Source organism: Motacilla alba, chromosome 3, assembly GCF_015832195.1.
Source record: "Motacilla alba alba isolate MOTALB_02 chromosome 3, Motacilla_alba_V1.0_pri, whole genome shotgun sequence".
NCBI lineage: Eukaryota > Metazoa > Chordata > Aves > Passeriformes > Motacillidae > Motacilla > Motacilla alba.
Genome location: NC_052018.1, coordinates 97,940,954 through 97,957,083, shown reverse-complemented (window position 1 = coordinate 97,957,083; position 16,130 = coordinate 97,940,954). Strand labels below are relative to the sequence as shown.

Sequence of the window (16,130 nt, the reverse complement as noted above, 5' to 3'; positions counted from 1 at the left end):
TGGCTGCAAAAACTCTCCTCCTACTTTCCTTCCTTCCTTCCTTTGAAGATGATTTGACATACCGATCAATAGTTATAAGTACATGAAAGGGAAAAACTTAGTAACTTGGAGATAAAGTTTTGGGCTGAAACTCCTAATTTTTGTGCTAGACAACTGCTGTGTTTATTGGGTTCAGGAAAATAACTTCACAAACACATGAAGAGTCTCAAGATATAATCACAAAGAAAAATGAACTTTTCTAACATAAAGACTGCCCACTTCAGCTCCTTGGAAGAGCATTGAGAGCTGGGTTTTGTTGCGGGTTGGAGGATGTGCAGGCTGAATTGCCATAGGTACTGGAGATTGAGTCTGATTTCCAGTATCACTGAGATCCATCTGCTTCTATTCTCTTCACCCAGACCTGCTGGAGCTGAGCACCATTCATAATCAGGGCCCAGCTGGTCTCTAGATAAAGGCCTTTTCCAAGCATAATTTTAGGTTCACTGTCTAAAATACAGAGATAAACTGCTATATGGACACTTACTTTGATTTAACCTGATCTCAACATCAATTTTGATGATGAGAGATTATTTTGAGCTAAACAAACAGAAAGTGCTCATAAAATTAATTTTTCTTTCTTTCTTTCTTTCTTTTTTTTTTTTTTTTTTAATTCTGGGTTCACCTTAGCTAGGTTAAGAATTCAGCTGAAGTTAAAACTGGCATATTTTTATGTCAGCTAGTTTTGTCTAGAAACCTGTGGATCTGTTTGTGCCAGCTCATTGGGCGCTTGTAAATGGATTTCATTTTGATCAAAGAGGCAGTGTGATTCTCAGCCTGCTGGAGAGGGACCCCCAAGGTGATGTCAGCCCAGGGAAGAGTCAACAGTGGCAGAAAATGTGTCACAAAAGAACTTCAAAGCAGGATCCACAGGCAACCTTGGCTAGAAGCAGGGAACAGATCCAAGGGAAAACATGAGGCAGGCTGGCTTGGCGTCCTAAACAAAATCTGTATTAAGAGACAGGCAGGTAAGAAGAACGTTTTGAAAAGCACTGGAAAGTGGAAAGAGGGAATGGAATAAACTACATGCCCAGAGCAGCAAGTGGTCCCTTGATGGAGTTTCTTAGGAGGTCTCTTACTTGAAACACTGGGGGTTTTTAACACATTTATGAGGTAAAGTTCCTCTGAGAGCTAGTGGTTGTTTGTGATGGTCTTGGCGTGTGTTTGAAGGAACTCACAAACCCATTGAGCAGTGAAAAAGGAATCAGTGAAGGTGAAAACCCTCTGTGGGACATAGCACAGCAGCAGGGCAGACCAGTAGACCAAACAGGGAATGTGTGTCAAGCCATACTTTGTATTCTTGGTGCCAACATTGCCACTTTTGGAGAGTACTATGTCGCACATAGCTCTGGGAGGAGCCACCTGAAGTCAAGAAGGCAAGAGACTCTTTCAAGTGGTCCCTCAGGGAGGAGCCTGGCCCTGCATCCCAGAGGCCAGAAGAAGAAATTAGGTAGTTACCTACCTCCTGACCCAACAAGGACAGTGAAGGTGACATAAGGACGTCTAGTGAAGTGCTGCTGCTGAATCTCAACCTACATGATGTCACTAAGGAAATATTTGGGATAATTACAGCTCTTCTGAAAAAATGTGACATGAACTGCAAATACAAGGAACTGCTGCAAAAGTCTCTAGCGCAGAGACATTCAGAAAGAGAAAGCATATTGCTCACAAGTTTGTCATACCAGTAGGGAGGGAGGAGGAGGAGGAGGTGGCATTCCCAGGTATGAAAACCCCAGGCAGAAAGCCACCAGTCCTTCGAGTAGAGTGAGGCAGAACAGAATTTGAATTGTATGGGGAAGTCAGAGGGTGGAGCTTTCCCTCAAGTTACACACCCGACATGTGCTTCTAATAGAGAAACTAAAGCAGAAGCTAGAGTTACTGCAAGGCTGAGTGTACTAATGAATCAAATTGTCTCTACATGACTTCAAAGGCTTTGGAAAGAAGCAAGAATAACTAGAAATGTAACACTAATGGTAAGGACAATGTGGCTAGCACTGGCTAAACCCAGCAAGGGTCTCTCCATCAGCAGAGAGGCAAACTGTGTATGGAAAAGAATGGAATAAAAAGTGGATCTGGTGGTGCTGTGCAGCAGAGGAGAGGGAACAGCTGTGTCCTCAAGTTTGGTGACAATAAATGCAAGACAGAATGGGCTTGGTACAAAAATGAGGTGAGCAGTACAGTAATAGAATTTGAAGGGGATCAAAATAAGAAGTGTTTCAAATAGTGGCAAGGACAGGAAAATAATAGAAAGGGTTACAACTGATCAGCAATGTAGGCAACTCTAATAAACTTCAACTGGGAAACATAAAAGGAAAAATATGATCTTGGATGATATTGGAAAAATAATTTAAAGCAAGATATTCTGTGGGGGGGAGAGATCTGGGTAAGGTCCAAAGTTTCTGAGTTTAAAAAAGTTTATGAGTTAATGAAGAGAGGGGTGGGAACAGCTTGTCTTCCAGCAGAGGCCCAAGAGGCAAAGCATCTCGCCTTTGCTTCTTGCACCATCACGTTTTTTTGGTTGAGGCCCTTGAAAACTTTCTGTATTTCAAGTGCTCATGGAATGAGGATTTCCTGACAAGCACATATGCTCATAAGATGTTCAGCTGCTACAGTGGCACCCCCTAAACCATGAGCTGTCACGTATTATTTGGGTGAGTGGTCTCATTTCCGGGGATGCACTTGAGGAAGATCAAACTGAAAGGGATGTTAGAAATGGAGAGGGGGACTGAAGTGATAGATAGTTTAGTGCATCTGCATGGTACCTCATAAACTTGACTCTGTTCTGATCATGTTTGCATCTGCACAGCCATAAAAGTAGTATTTTGAGGCAAGAAGAGGGGTGAGGCAAAGAATTCAGTGTCCCCAAAATCCCCAGGGAAGTGCTTGGGTGGGTAGAGCCTTCTGACATGCTTTAATTAGCTCCACCACAGTGGGATTCAGAGCTACTTTGGTCATGTCTATGTGTGCTGTGATGCATATCTGCCTTCACATACAACCCTTCTCAAAATGTGACTTAGGAACTTAATCCCAGTGACATGCAATAAGTTGGTTGGTAGGCAACTCCTAAAGTGGGACTTAATGTCCACGTTCACTGAAGATGGTCAGTATCTCTTGCAGAAATTAGGTTCCAAATTTGCAACGGACTGTGATCACTGTTGTGTTGAGAGAAGAGACAAAATGTCTTTAGAAATCTGAACTTAAATGTTGAATGCGGGATAGTCCTCCTCAAAGCCCTCTTAGCTAAAAGAGACAGTACTCAGTTGATCTAAATTCTGATAAATGCAAGGAAATAGCATTGCAGGAGAGCTGAGTTGATGATTCTATGAGGTGTTTCTTTGGTTCCACGTAAAAAGTACTTACTTTCCAAAGTCTGGATGTCTATCTGATTTCATGTCTTCTTCCCACAACTAAGTTGAACATAGGAGCAGGAAAGCATTCTTTTCAAAGTGCAATTACAGCTTTTCAAGCAAAGCTGGCATCCTCAAGGTAAGAATAGTGCCCTGGCATGGTAAGCTGGAAGAAAACATTGTCTTAATAAATCTTGGTGGATTATTCTGAATGCAGTTTCCTCTTGAGAGCTGCAGATCCCAACAGATCTTTCATATGAGCATATGAGCCCTTTAACCAAGCCACAGAAAGTGACTGTTGCCATTATGTCATTATGAAGGACAGTCAGAATCCCCAGACCATTGGAATTTCTCATCTGAAACCAGTGCCTGGGCCTGGCCCAGTCCCTGTGCCTCTCTGTCCCCTCATGGCAGACCTGCAAGGCCAGCATGGATAATTCAGGGGCCAAGCCAGGATGAGAGGCTGCCGCCACCGTGGCTGCAGGGCTGTGGAGGGGGAGATGCTGCTGCTGCCTCGTGGGAGGCCCAGGACTCGGGAGGCAGCTCCTGGGTCTGGGGCCCCTCCGAGGGGATGCTTGCTCTGCTTGGAGGAAAGTGCAGCTTTCACTGCTTCCCTCCCTGATTCCCTTCCTTCTCTCCTTCACTTTTTCCCCCCTTCCCTGCCTGCTTCTCACAGCTGCTGCCTTGGGAACCCAGCCTTGGTAAGGGAGGAGGCTGCCTTCCCCTACAAGACTCAAGGGTGAGGGCAGCTGCCTCTGCAGGATGGAGAGGGGTGACAATGGGATGAGCACACCTATTCTTGGAGACAAAGCCCAGCTTTCTGGTTTGGGGCTGATATGGCTTGTGGAGCACTGCTGTGAGTGGGGAGGTGTAGAGAAAGGGGAGTGCCACGTTTGAGCTCCCGTGACCTAAGGGAGGTTTTAAAAAGGAGGCTTTTTAAACAAGGATGGCTTTCCATAAGTTGTCCTTAGAGCAGTCCTTCATTGTGCATGCACACACACGTACCATAGAGGCTTTTCTAACAGCCATCATAGCTGGCCAGAAATTGTTCACAGGAGTTCATAGAGACACATGTAACTATGCACCCCCCTCTCAGACCCCAAAGTGAATGACGGCTACCCATCCTGCTGTCACCCACGCTACTGCGGTTCCTCTCTGCTTCCCTGCACTGTTGTGCACCAAATTAGATCCAAACTACATACAGTTGAGCCACTTGTGCCCAAAGAAATGCTACAAAATGAAGGAGCAAGAGCAATTAGAAGCTCTTTTGCAGCTCCCCCCACTCCCGCATTTTTTTTCTTTCTTGCCGAGAGAATTGTTTGCGGGTGGAAGAGAGGGATGTTTAAATAGCTCCGCAGATCCATTTAGTAAAGTCAATATGCAATTATGCAAAAGCCTGTGATAATACACCCCCTGATGCAGATAGCAGCGGTCGGAGCTGTCCTGGGGGAACCGCGGGCAGCTGGGAACTTTCGGGACGGGGGTTGCAGGGACCCTGACACTCTCCCCTGCCTCCCCAGCCCCTCGCAGCCCTGGCACAGCTCGGTACCCGGCGCCATCGGGCTGGTGGGGCTGGGGATCCCGGGAACGTCCCGCACCGCGCTCCCGGGCACAGGGCTTTGCATCTTATTTTCCTTTGTTTTTCTAATTTATAAAGCGTAATCAACTTTCATTCGATTTTTTCCTAGATGGTATCGTTTGCGGGAAGCCCCCTCCGAGAGTTCCGAGCCTGCAGAGAACCCCGGGTTCCCTCCCATCCCACCGAGCTGAATAGCCCCATATCCCCGCTCTGATGAGTGCCCATCCTCTGCGATCGGCATCAGAGGCACGCCGAACTAATGCAGTAAATGGGCTCATTAGCCGAGCTGCAGATGGACTTAGGTAATAGGAATGGAGTAATAGTGAAAATTAGTTTGGAGGGAAACATCAAATAGAAAAGCTCTGACAAAACTCCGCTTTGCTCTAGTTCAGCCGAGGTACTGTCAAAAACAAATATTCAATTCTATGTCGCTTCAAATTAAGGTTTTATTTTGTTACTCACTAATTTGCTTCTTGTACAATGTTGCAAGTTTTTTCGGTCTCATTTGAAAGGGTAAAATACTTCGTTCAACTTTTTAGAAGATGTCCTTCGACTTACACTAGGGACACGCAATCATTTAATTCTGGTTTATGTACGCTGAGGAAAGTATCTGTAATGTCTTCTTGATTGAAATAAAATAAAATAAAATAAAACTAAAAAGATTAGGCAGTGTTCTGTTTCCTTCAAAGACAGCAATTTTACCCGCAGAGATGAACTGGGAGCTAAATTTAGCCCAGAAGGAGTGGGAAAAGTCTCCAGAAGAAAAGAAAAAGTATCGAATATTTTAGGCTAATGTCACCCTCAGTTGAACTCTGGCAAGTGGCTCTGAAGGCAAAGAGCAGTCGGAGCTGGTGTGCCACAAGTGGCAGGAGGATTTGCTTATACCTTCATTTAACCTATTAAAAGAAATCCCCACTATTGTTCGGCTACGTGGGTGTCTCCGTCTTTGTAGGCGACGTGCGGGCATATGTGTGGACTGAGAATAGGCGCTTAGAGATCCTTGCTTTAAAACATTCCTTGGAGTTCACGTAGACCACTAGATTTTTATCTGCGTGTCCAGTCGGCTGCTGACACTGTCTGTAAATAAGACAAAGACTTTGCATTTCACAGCCCTTCTGCGGCTCTCGCATCATAAAAGTAAAGGGTTCGTATTAGAAGTTTGGAATTTGGGGGGTTTTCTAAACAAAAAAACAAAACAAAAAAAAAACCCCAAACAAACAAAAACCAAACAAAAAACCCACCACAAAAGCTTTCCCCCCCGCCCTTTTAAAAATCTCTTCTTGCGCTTTTTATTTTTGAGGAGAGCATTCCAGGGGCCATGGGAGTGAAGAAGCAAGTGGGCAGAGAGAGGGGAGAGGGGAATTACCCGGCTAGGCGGCATCTGCCTAGGAGCATCCGCGGCTCGGGCACGGGCAAAGGTTCGGGAACTTAGAACAGCAACGTCATTGCTTCCTCTAAACCGAGACTAACGTTGGGCCGGCGTAAACTCCCCTCCTGCTGCTCCACCAAGGACTGGAATCAAAGTGATTGCCTCCGCTGCTCTCCGAGAGCATCATCGGGATGGGAGCTGCCCGAATTGGGATCTCCGTCTGCCCGCAGGCTACAGCCGGCTGGTCGCGGGGAGAGAAGTTTTTAAACCATTCGCAAATATTTTCCCCTTGTTTAAAAAAAAAAATTCCTCTTTCCTACATATTTAGCTAATGTCCAATTGCCTCTCACGGGTAAACTTAAACCATCTTCACCATATCATTGCTCCACGGTCTGCAGTCAGTAAAATCCTAAACACTTAAGAGTGGAGTTTTTATGCAATTATACAGGTGTAGCCTAAGGAAAAAATAAGTGTCTCTACGACTTTTCTGTCTCGGGTCGCTATTCTTCTACTAAAGATTTGGGCGTCTCTGGCCCCTTCAAATTGCCGAAAACTGGACTTTTCTCTCGCAGAAAACTTGGAAGCGTTTCTGGTTGTAGTTTTCCTGTCTCCCAGTAGACGGCACAACAGCTCAATCCTTGGGATGCAGAGCAGCCCAGAGGCTTTTCTTTTTTTTTCTTATTTTCCTTCTTCTTCTTCTTCTTCTTTTTTTTTTTTTTTTTTTAAATAAAGCAGCCACAGTTTTATACAGCAATTTCTTTTACTGTTATTATTATTTAATTCAACGAGAAGTACAGGAATATCGACAGGAAAGAAAGAGGGTTTGGCATAGGCAGGGAGTACAGGAGTGCCAGGGGGCGAATGGGCCAAAGGCAGGGACCGTCGCGAACCCCGGCGCGGAGCAGCGTTTCCAAATTAACCCAAAATGAACTTGTAGAACCGAAATCGTGCAAGAAAAAAAACCTTCAACAACACCAACACGATGGTGTTACCAGTCCAGGGGTTAGTCTACGGATTTTAGGCTGAAATGTTCTATTTGTAATGTGAAATAGGAAGTGCAAGGCTCAGGTCGGCTCTGCGCTGCCTTGCCCGGGCTACCCCGAGGTGTCACCGCGGGGAAAACCTGGCAGCCGTGGCAACTTTTGTCCCTGAAAGACTCCTTTTGTGTGCGGGTGCCTTCACTCCCGCCGCCGGCACTGCTGTCACCGTTGAAGTCTCGAAAATTCCGGCCAGTAACCAATTTCCCAGTTAATTTTATTTAAGAAAAAAAAATATAACGCTGTTGGAAACTTTTAAGACAACCTTAAATTTTATTAGGAAATATTTTATTAAGCCCTCCATTTAATTACTCAAACCCCTCCATAACTTCTGCAAGCGTCAGGCCTGGCCGTGGGGGAACGGGCAGCTCCCGTTCCCCGGCCCCCGCGGACTCCCGGGGCGCCGGCCGGCCGCGGCACCCAGGGCCCGAGCTGCGCCGGCGGTGGGCGCAGGGCTGACCTCGGGCTCACTCTCCGGACGGACCCGCCGCTCTTTTGTTTTCTGCATCGGGAACCAGTAAACAAACCCCCCAAATCCTGGCGCTGCGCTTCATCTGCGCGCTTAAACCCCTCGTTCTTAAACTCCTTTTATCATCACCCGCACCCCACCCTCCAGCCTGATGTGACCTTTAATAGGCTCTAAACAAGTGCGGGTTTCCCCCCCACCCCCTGTCCCTCTTCCAGCCGTTCTATCAGGCTCTGACTTTTCGGGTATCTCCGCACGTGTAGTCCCCCCGCCTTTCCTTATCTGAAGCATTCCTGGATTATCTCCCGGCCGCCTTTCCAATGTTTTCTTCTGCGGTTTCTTGTTTGTTTCGCTCTTCTGGTTGTTCCTATTTCAGTTTTCAAATTTCAGTATTGATGGTGAAAAAACACACTTAGATGCTAATTCTCCCCCCGTTCTCCCGCCCGCACCCCCCCCCCCCCCGCAATCCCTGCTAGGAAGGCGGCAGGGGAGCCAGCTAGAAACCATTTGATTGTTCCTAGGTATGACTAATTCTTTCCTTAAGCTGGGAAATTCAGCCTGATTAAAAGCCTCATTTATTATCCGATAAGCAAACGGACCCAGATTCCACCTTGTGGAGGAGGCTTCCTTGCTCCCCAGACGCCTTTTTTTGCCTCCGCTCGGCGGATCCCTTCACCAAAGGCCCAGCCGCGGTCTGGGGGGGGGGGCGCGCAGCAGCGCGTAGGAGCGCGCAGAGCTCCGCGCTCCGCAGCGAGACTGCTGCCCGGCCCGCCGCACCCACCAGACCCCCTCGCTCTTTCCTTGTTGTTTTTTTCCCTATCCGTATTTCCCCCCGCCCCTCACCCTTTCCACCAGGCGATGGGCAAGCTTAAATATATTCCCGCAAACCAGCAAGTTTTTGGAAGGGGAAAGAAAAAACAAACCAAAAAACAAAAAACCCCAAACGGAGTTGCTTTCCGAAAAAGGCAGCTGGGTGAGATGCTGCCCGGGTCCCGCTGCAGAGCAGCGCATCCGCCGCGGCAGGAGTTTACCGGGATAACGCGGAGTTGGCCGTTTACTTTTTCTCGTTTAATAGATGATTAGTTGCTGTCCGGATTACCTTTTTTTTTTTCTTTTTTCTTTTTTTTTTTTTCCAGTTTTCTTTTCTTTTTTTTTTTTTTTTTTTTCTGGCCGACCTCTCACAGGCGGAGAGGCGAGCTGAGCAGTTCCTCACAGTGAGCCCTAAGAGTAATAACTGTTTACTAATTGTAAAATCCTTATCCAGGATGAGGTTTGGGCAAACAATTTGTAGGGCTGTAATTACATTGTAAAAGTGTTTCGGTCTGAGTTGCGCTGAATTAAGCTCATAAAGGCCTAGTGGAGACGCTGGAAAAGGGTCTTTTGGGGCTTTTTTTTGTTTGTTTTGTTTTCTTTCTTTTTTTTTTTTTTTTTAATTTTTTTTCCAGGGGGGAGAGGGGGGCAAGGAAAAGAGGAGGGGAAGAGGAGGAAACGCGTCCCTGGGAGCTGGGTCATAGCCACCCCCTGCAAGAGACCGCTGCGATGGGGAATCGTTACCGAGCGCCTTTCCCCGGGGAAATCGCAGAGAAATGAACCCCACGCGCGTAGCTCGGGTGGGTGGGTGCGGGTCAGTGCATGAAAACGGCTCTTACCTGAGAGGTCTGGATTTCTCTCGCCGGGATAAAAAGCTGGTCCTAGCGGAAAAGGGGCGGGTGGGGGGGGGGCGATCGAAACGCGTTTCCCCGAAGTTTGAGACGTGGCGGCGGGGGCCGAGCCGCTCCCCACCGCCCCCGGGGGTCCGGCAGCAGCGGAACAGCGTCCCGTCTGCTCCAGAGGATTTACCAGAGGAACTCCCCCGGTCACTCCCCCGTTCTCCCCAGCAGCTCAGTCGGGACCGCTGTACCGGGGGCTCTCCGTCTCCCGCCCCGCTGCCCGGGCGGAAGATGCGATAGTGTCGGGGCAGCTGTCCCCGCAAGCGCCCGCTCAGGGCTCGGCGCAGCCCGGCCCGCAAGTAGGGGAGGAAGGGGCACGGCGAGTTCTCCGCTCCCAGGCCGGCGGGGACCGGCGGGGCTGCGGGGAGGGATGGCTGTGCTTTTGAACGCAAGGGAGCGGACCCCCAGCTCGGCGGATGGAGGCACCGGCGGGAGAGATAGCCCCGCGCAAGACAACGCGCCGGCGGAGCTCGGCGGAGGGGATGGGGATGGGAATAAGGATGGGGACAGCCGGGAACGGGGATGGGGGGCGTCCCCCCCCACCCCACCGCGGCGCGCCGGTCCGAGCCCCGCTTCCCGCCCGGACCAATGGGGGCGCGGCGCGGGGCGGCGCGGAGCTGATTGGTCGGCGGCGGCGCGGCGGCGGCGGCCGGGGGCCGGGTGAGCTCACTCGGCCGGCGGCCGCGGGGGGAGCCGCCGGGGAAGTGGGGGCGCCCGGCGAGGCGGGCGGCGAGGCGAGGGGCGGGCGGCGGCGCGACCCCGGGGCGCTGCGCGGGTGCTGCGCGGGGCGGCGGCGCCGCCAGACAAAGGCGACGGGAGAGCCCCCGCGGCCGCCGGGGTGGTGCGGACGCGGCGTCCGCGCGCGCGCGGGGGGGCGCGGAGGGCAGGGCCGGGAGAGGGCGGTGTGTCCAAGCCGCGGCGCTGCGCGGGCGCGGGGCGGGCGGCGCGCCCCCCTGCGCCGGTGGCGGAGTTGCTGCCGCCCAGCGCATTGTGTAAGACGCGACCTGTTATGGCCACCACTACTTCCGGGTTCCCGCAGTCTGCTCCAGCCCGGCGCTGCGCTGCGCTCGGGCGGAGCGGCGGCGGCGGCGGCGGCGGCGGCGGACGGACAGCAGCGCTCGGACCGCGGCGGCGGCGGCGGCGGCAGCGCCTCCCCCCGCCTCCCCCCCCCGCCATCCCGCCCCGCTGCCCTTCCTCCCGCGCCCGCCCCGCACAGCACCCGCGCCCGGCCCGCCTCCGCCAGCCTCGCCCGGCCGCCGCGCAGGGGCAGAGCGAGCCGGCGCCGGCGAGGAATTAGGAGCGATCCGAGGAGGAGCGAAAAAAAAAAAAGCCCCCCATCATCATCATCATCATCATCATAATAACCATAATAAAAGGAGAGCCGGCGCGTTAGAGAGCCTTTTTAATTTTTAATTTTTCCCCCTCCTTCTCCTCCTCCCTCGATTTAAATTTTTTTCTTTTTTCTAAATTTTTTCTTTTTTTTTTTCTTTTTTTCTTTTTTTTTCTTTTTTTTTTTTTTTTTTTTTTTGGGTGAGCGCACTCGAAAATTAACATTCGCGGTGTCCTGCGCGGTGGGAGCACACGCAGCGGATCATCATCAGTCATTCACCACCTTGACAACCTCGCCTGTGATTGACAGCCGGAGTGGCAAAAAGCCATGAGACTTGGTAGTTGGGTTTGAGGGGCACTTTAAAAAAAAAAAAAAAAAAAAAAAAAAAAACTGATTTGGGGAAAGGATATTTGCTTTCGCCCCGCTGCTGTCTTGGAAACGAGAGGGGGAGAGTAAGAGAGAGAGACAGGGAGAGAGGGAAGAAAGAAAGAAAAAAGAAGGAAGGAAGGAGGGAGAGTTGGTTTTTTTTTTTTTCCTTCTAATTTTTTTCTCATTTTTTTAATGCTGAGTTACCGTATCGCTTCGCTGAGATCCAGCAAGCCGAAGATTTTACTCGATTGCTTCCATTGCTGGAGACGCTAAGGGATTTTTGCCTTTTTTTGGGGGTGAGGGGGGGGAACTTCGTGTTTCTTTCTTTTCACACTGGCCTTAAAGAGGATATATTAGAAGTTGAAGTAGGAAGGGAGCAAGCAGGCCGATGGCGCAAAGGGTACGTATGATTAAAAAAAATGGATTTTAAATGTGAAATAATATTGAAACGTGGCTGACAGACGCTGCGAAAAAAAGTTACTTTTTTTTTTCTTTTTTTTTTTTTCCCCTCCTTTTTGGAGTAGGGGCAAAAAGCGATGTCCTGCAGCGGGAGGATTTATCAGTTGTACTTGTAGGCTTAAAACCTGTGTATGTTGCTATTTTCTTGATTCTTTTACTTCCCATCCCGGAGCTCTCGGGGAAGAGGCAAGCTTTCTATACATTAATGACATGCAGGCATGTAAGTGAATATGTCCAAGCCTCTGTATTTGTTGGTTTTGTAGTTCTAGTCCTACCAATGTCTTTTTTAAAATCACCAGTGCTTGAAATATTTGAATGTGTGCATGTCTCTGAGCATTTTGCTGTGTTAGTGATGATATAACGCTTCACTTTCAGAAGATAAGTTCTGGCTGGGAGTAAGCACAACTTTTTTACCTGCTTTTTTGCTCACTCCTTTTTTTTTCTTTCTGTCTTTTTTTTTTTTTTTTTTTTTTTAATCTGTCCCAAAAAGTGTAGTGCAGTGGGCAAACTCCCCCTACTCTTTTAGAAAGAAAGTGACTTTAATTTGCATTGGAGGTTACCAGCATTCACTGTCATGTGTATTGTTGTTTCTATTTTGGGTGCAATTCCCCCCCTCCTTTTTTTTTTTCCTTTCTTTTCTTCTAATTACCTCCTAAATTGGAGTTTTGAGAAAAAAATCAATCAGCTGTAGTCGGGTGAACAGGGATTTGGGGAAGGAGAAAAGCCCTGGAAAGAGTTTTCTTGCCTAATTTGCCTGCCGCCGTCCGAGAGCTGGTTGGGAAAGAAAGTTCCTCTGCTGACAACTTGCCTTTTACTCTTTCTATCCAAGCAAGTGTCAGGGATCTTTAAAAGTGTTTATTCACACCTTCGCTTTTAATAGATGAAAAGTGGCCGTTTCCCCCGCTTGCCTGGGAACTGCGGTAGCTTTCGGTCCTTAATCTTCAACAAAGAAAACCCTTAAAAAAAAAAAAAAAAAAGGCATTCCCAAAATCCCGAGAGCCCGGGCGAACGTTTCCAGCTTTTCGGCTTTAAAAGTCATGTTCGCATGGAATTGCTGGAAATCCGCAAATCGCTCTTTCTCGTTTTTGGTTTGGTTTTGTTTTGTTTACCGCTGCTGAAGTTTTTTGCATCCTCGCTGGGTGAGGTACCTGACTTCTTATCAGCGGGAAAAAGTTTAGCGGAGGGAAATTTGGATTCCGGGAACCACTTCCATTCACGGAGTGGGTGGGGGGGCGGGAGCTGGGGAACTTTGGGGATGGGGATTAGGGTGGGATTTTCTCACTTTTATTTATTGTATTATTATTATTAATATTGTTGTTGTTATTTCTCCTCCGCCCCAGACTCGGAGGGCTTCGGGCCGGAGCAGCCCACCCCCTCTGCTCCCGGCCCGGGGCGGCTTTCCCTCCCCAGGGCCGGCGCGGCGGAGCCCGGGCGCGCTCGGGGGGGATCGCGGCTCATCCCCGGGGAGGACAGGGGAGCGGAGCTGCTGCCCCCGCCTCCCCCTGACGCCTCTCTGCTCTCTCTGCCCCGCAGTACGACGAGCTGCCCCACTACGGCGGCATGGAGGGGGTGGGCATCCCCACCACCATGTACGGGGACCCCCACGGCGCCCGCCCCATGCAGCCCGTCCACCACCTGAACCACGGGCCGCCGCTGCACTCGCACCAGTACCCGCACGCCGCCCACGCCAACGCCATGCCCCCCGCCATGGGCGCCTCCGTCAACGACGCCCTCAAGAGAGATAAAGATGCCATCTACGGGTAGGTGCCGCGCAGGGCTCCGCGCAAGCTGCGCGGGATGGAGCGGGGGACAGCGCGGGCTGCGCGGGGAGGGGAAGGGCGGGATGGGGAGCGCTGCGCGTAAAAGGGCCGCGTTCTTAAATTAGTGTCGTTACTGTTTTGGGAAGCAGGGGGGAGAGGGCTGGGGTCCCCCCGGCACGGGGAGCCGCGTGGGCTCGGGGAAAAAGGAGCTTGCTGAAGGGGCGGCAGGCATCACCGCGGGAGGAGGAAGAGGCGGTAAATAATATTCCCAGGACACAACCTGCGGCCGGTGGTAAATCTGTGCACGGAGTTTTGGAGCAGGGAGAGTTTGGAGAGCTTTGCCCAACTTTCCACCTTATTCGTCTTTCCTTGTGCTGAGAGAACTCAAGATCTGCTTCTCTCAAGACTTTTCATTATAAAATTTTCTTTTAATTTTCTTTTTTAAAAAATCTTTTATCCGACAGCGTTGAGTGTTTCTCAATGTGGGAACTTGTAAAGCAGTTTCTAGGCCGTTTCGATGGGAGCTGACGGGGTTGTTACACTGGGCACAGATGCTTTTAAAATGTATCTGCCCAGCTGGAGTTTGAAGGGAAGTTTAAGAGCCTTTAAAAATCACTCTCAGGACAGTGAGGAGAAGGGGGAGGAAACTAAAATTCATAGAGTTCGGTTTCTTTATCGGTTTATCTGAAATCTGGAGGGTTGGTTAAAAGTCGCTGGTGTACGGTACCCAGAAGGAAAAAAAAAAGTATGAAACCCTGGGAGGAAAAAAAAAAACCTCCTTGTTATAAATATACATATATATGTGTGTGTGCACCCACGCTTATTTATTTATTTAAATTATTAAACGGGCGAGGGAACCAGATGCCCACGCTGCTTTTCTCTCGAGGAGGCTTTCCAGGCTGGGATTGTCCAGGAGCACCTGGTTTCCCCCGCGGGTCGGCGGCTGCAGAGCCCCGGGGGGCGGGGGCCGGGTAGGCGGTAGGGAGCCAGCCGGGCTTGGCCAGTGGGTCGGAGGTCTGTTGGGTGGGTTTAAGGGCTTTTTCTTCTATCCTTTTTTTTTGTTTTTTCCCCATTTGGATAGGGATTCTTTCTTTTTATGCTTTTCTGTTGGTTTGGGTTTGTTTTTTCCCCTTTCGCTCCCAACAAGTTCTCCAGCAGAAAGCGGGAATTAAAAGCATGAGAGGCAGAAGTGTATGCCCAGGGATTTTAATTTTTCTATTTTATTTTTTCTAAAGACAAGGAAAGTTAATTCAAAATGGCTGCTGGAACCGGCTTGGGTTTTATTCTTGGCTTGTCCTAAGGTTGTATTAACAATATCTGTGGCCAGACAGTGCCGAAAGGCCGGGGAGATGCTGGGCTGCCAGCCGGCTGGCTGTGGGAAGGGGCCGGGATGCTGCGGGAGGCGGCGGGGGGTGCCGGAGCCCCCTCTGTGGGTGCCCCGTTCCCCATGCACGCTGCTGTGGGACTAACTATTGTTGTGTTTGGAGTTTTTTTTGTTTCGTTATGATATTTCCCCCCCCCTGTGTGTGTGACTATTGTATTTTCTTTCAGACACCCCCTGTTCCCTCTTTTAGCACTGATTTTTGAGAAATGTGAATTAGCTACATGCACACCCAGGGAGCCCGGGGTAGCGGGAGGCGATGTTTGCTCCTCTGAGTCTTTCAATGAAGACATAGCAGTGTTCGCCAAACAGGTCAGCAAAACCGGGTTGAAAACAGTAAAAGAAAAAAAATAAGAGGGGAAAAAAAATCGTATCAAGAAAAACAAGTCTCTGTTGAGATAAAGATGCGCGTTTCCCCCTCCCCCCTCTCTTACTGAAAGAGGCATAAAAACCAAAACAGAAAAATCCCCAAAACCCCAACCAAAACAAAACACGAGAAAAAAAAAATCAGGAAATCTCGGCATTTACACTACCCCCCTTAAAAAATGGATAAAGTGGAGTGGTCTGTGCCCGGCCGGGAGTTTCGCTGCGCGGCTCCCAGGAGCCAGGATGGGCTCTGCTGGGGAAGCTCCATAGGTATTTTTCAGTGTATTTGATTCATTTGCTCAAGTGTTTGGCTGATGTACTAAATCCAGCAGTCAGGGCTTTGCACGGAAGGTTACATAATGGACCCGACAGTGTAATGAAGCAAGAAATAATAACGTCTGCTTTTTCTGCTTCCATATTTCAATTCATTTTTATTATTTTTTTTTCCCTCCTTTCTTACATTTAGATCCGAGCAGAGAAACCCCTCTTTTCCTCTAATCCTGAACTGGATAACTTGGTAAGAGTTAACACTTCTTCCTCTCACCACCCCCACCCTCCCTTCCCTTTCCATTTATTTATTATTTTTTTAAACTTCTGTGTCATCTGGAGAGGTGGTTTGGTGGTGCTAAATTGAAAATTTCTCAAATGGATTTTTAAAAATCGTAATTGTTACAATGATTACTTTTATATTTACAAGTAAACATGGTGTGGTAATTGCTTGGAAGTAAAAAATCCCATAAGGATATACATAAAGGAAGACCCCATCCAAAGAGGAGCTAGCAGGTTTGATGGTGAGCTTGCCTGCCCAAGAGGAGCGTGGATTTATCTCCACTGTAACCAGCCCCTCCACGCACCTTTTAAGCAGCTCGATGGGAAACAGAGAGGATTACAATGGCTGGAGATGCACCAGTGGCAAATTCAC

The 16,130-nt window shown here is 49.3% G+C and overlaps 2 protein-coding genes across 8 annotated transcripts in view; one reads left to right on the top strand and one right to left on the bottom strand.

The window, feature by feature from the left end:
* Window positions 1-5,071: 5,071 nt before the first annotated feature.
* Window positions 5,072-10,532, bottom strand: LOC119699138 (formin-like protein 5). Its single transcript, XM_038132186.1, has 2 exons — window positions 9,484-10,532; window positions 5,072-8,201 (listed from the first exon to the last, which is right to left on the bottom strand). The coding sequence occupies exons 1-2, from the start codon at window positions 10,530-10,532 to the stop codon at window positions 7,946-7,948; spliced, it is 1,305 nt and encodes a 434-aa protein (XP_037988114.1). The 3' UTR covers window positions 5,072-7,945.
* The window catches only part of MEIS1 (Meis homeobox 1), a 107,861-nt gene continuing 101,841 nt past the window's right edge, over window positions 10,111-16,130 (top strand). The window contains exons 1-5 of one of the 7 annotated variants that reach the window (XM_038133793.1): window positions 10,724-11,210; window positions 11,767-11,921; window positions 13,235-13,461; window positions 15,013-15,154; window positions 15,675-15,725. In XM_038133793.1, coding sequence (XP_037989721.1) covers window positions 11,201-11,210; window positions 11,767-11,921; window positions 13,235-13,461; window positions 15,013-15,154; window positions 15,675-15,725 — 585 coding nt within the window. In that variant the 5' untranslated portion in view covers window positions 10,724-11,200. Of the gene's footprint in view, window positions 10,204-10,723; window positions 11,643-11,766; window positions 11,922-13,234; window positions 13,462-15,012; window positions 15,155-15,674; window positions 15,726-16,130 lie in introns of those variants that run through there. The other 6 variants (XM_038133794.1, XM_038133798.1, XM_038133796.1 and 3 more) reach the window with 6 other exon arrangements.

Bases quoted from the DNA above. Each gene is read 5' to 3' on its own strand.
- LOC119699138 (XM_038132186.1), bottom strand. From the start codon at position 10,532: ATGCGCTGGGCGGCAGCAACTCCGCCACCGGCGCAGGGGGGCGCGCCG. The intron at 8,202-9,483 runs GTAAGAGCCGTT...AAACTGAAATAG, and splicing joins GAGAAATCCAGACCTCTCAG to GAACAACCAGAAGAGCGAAA.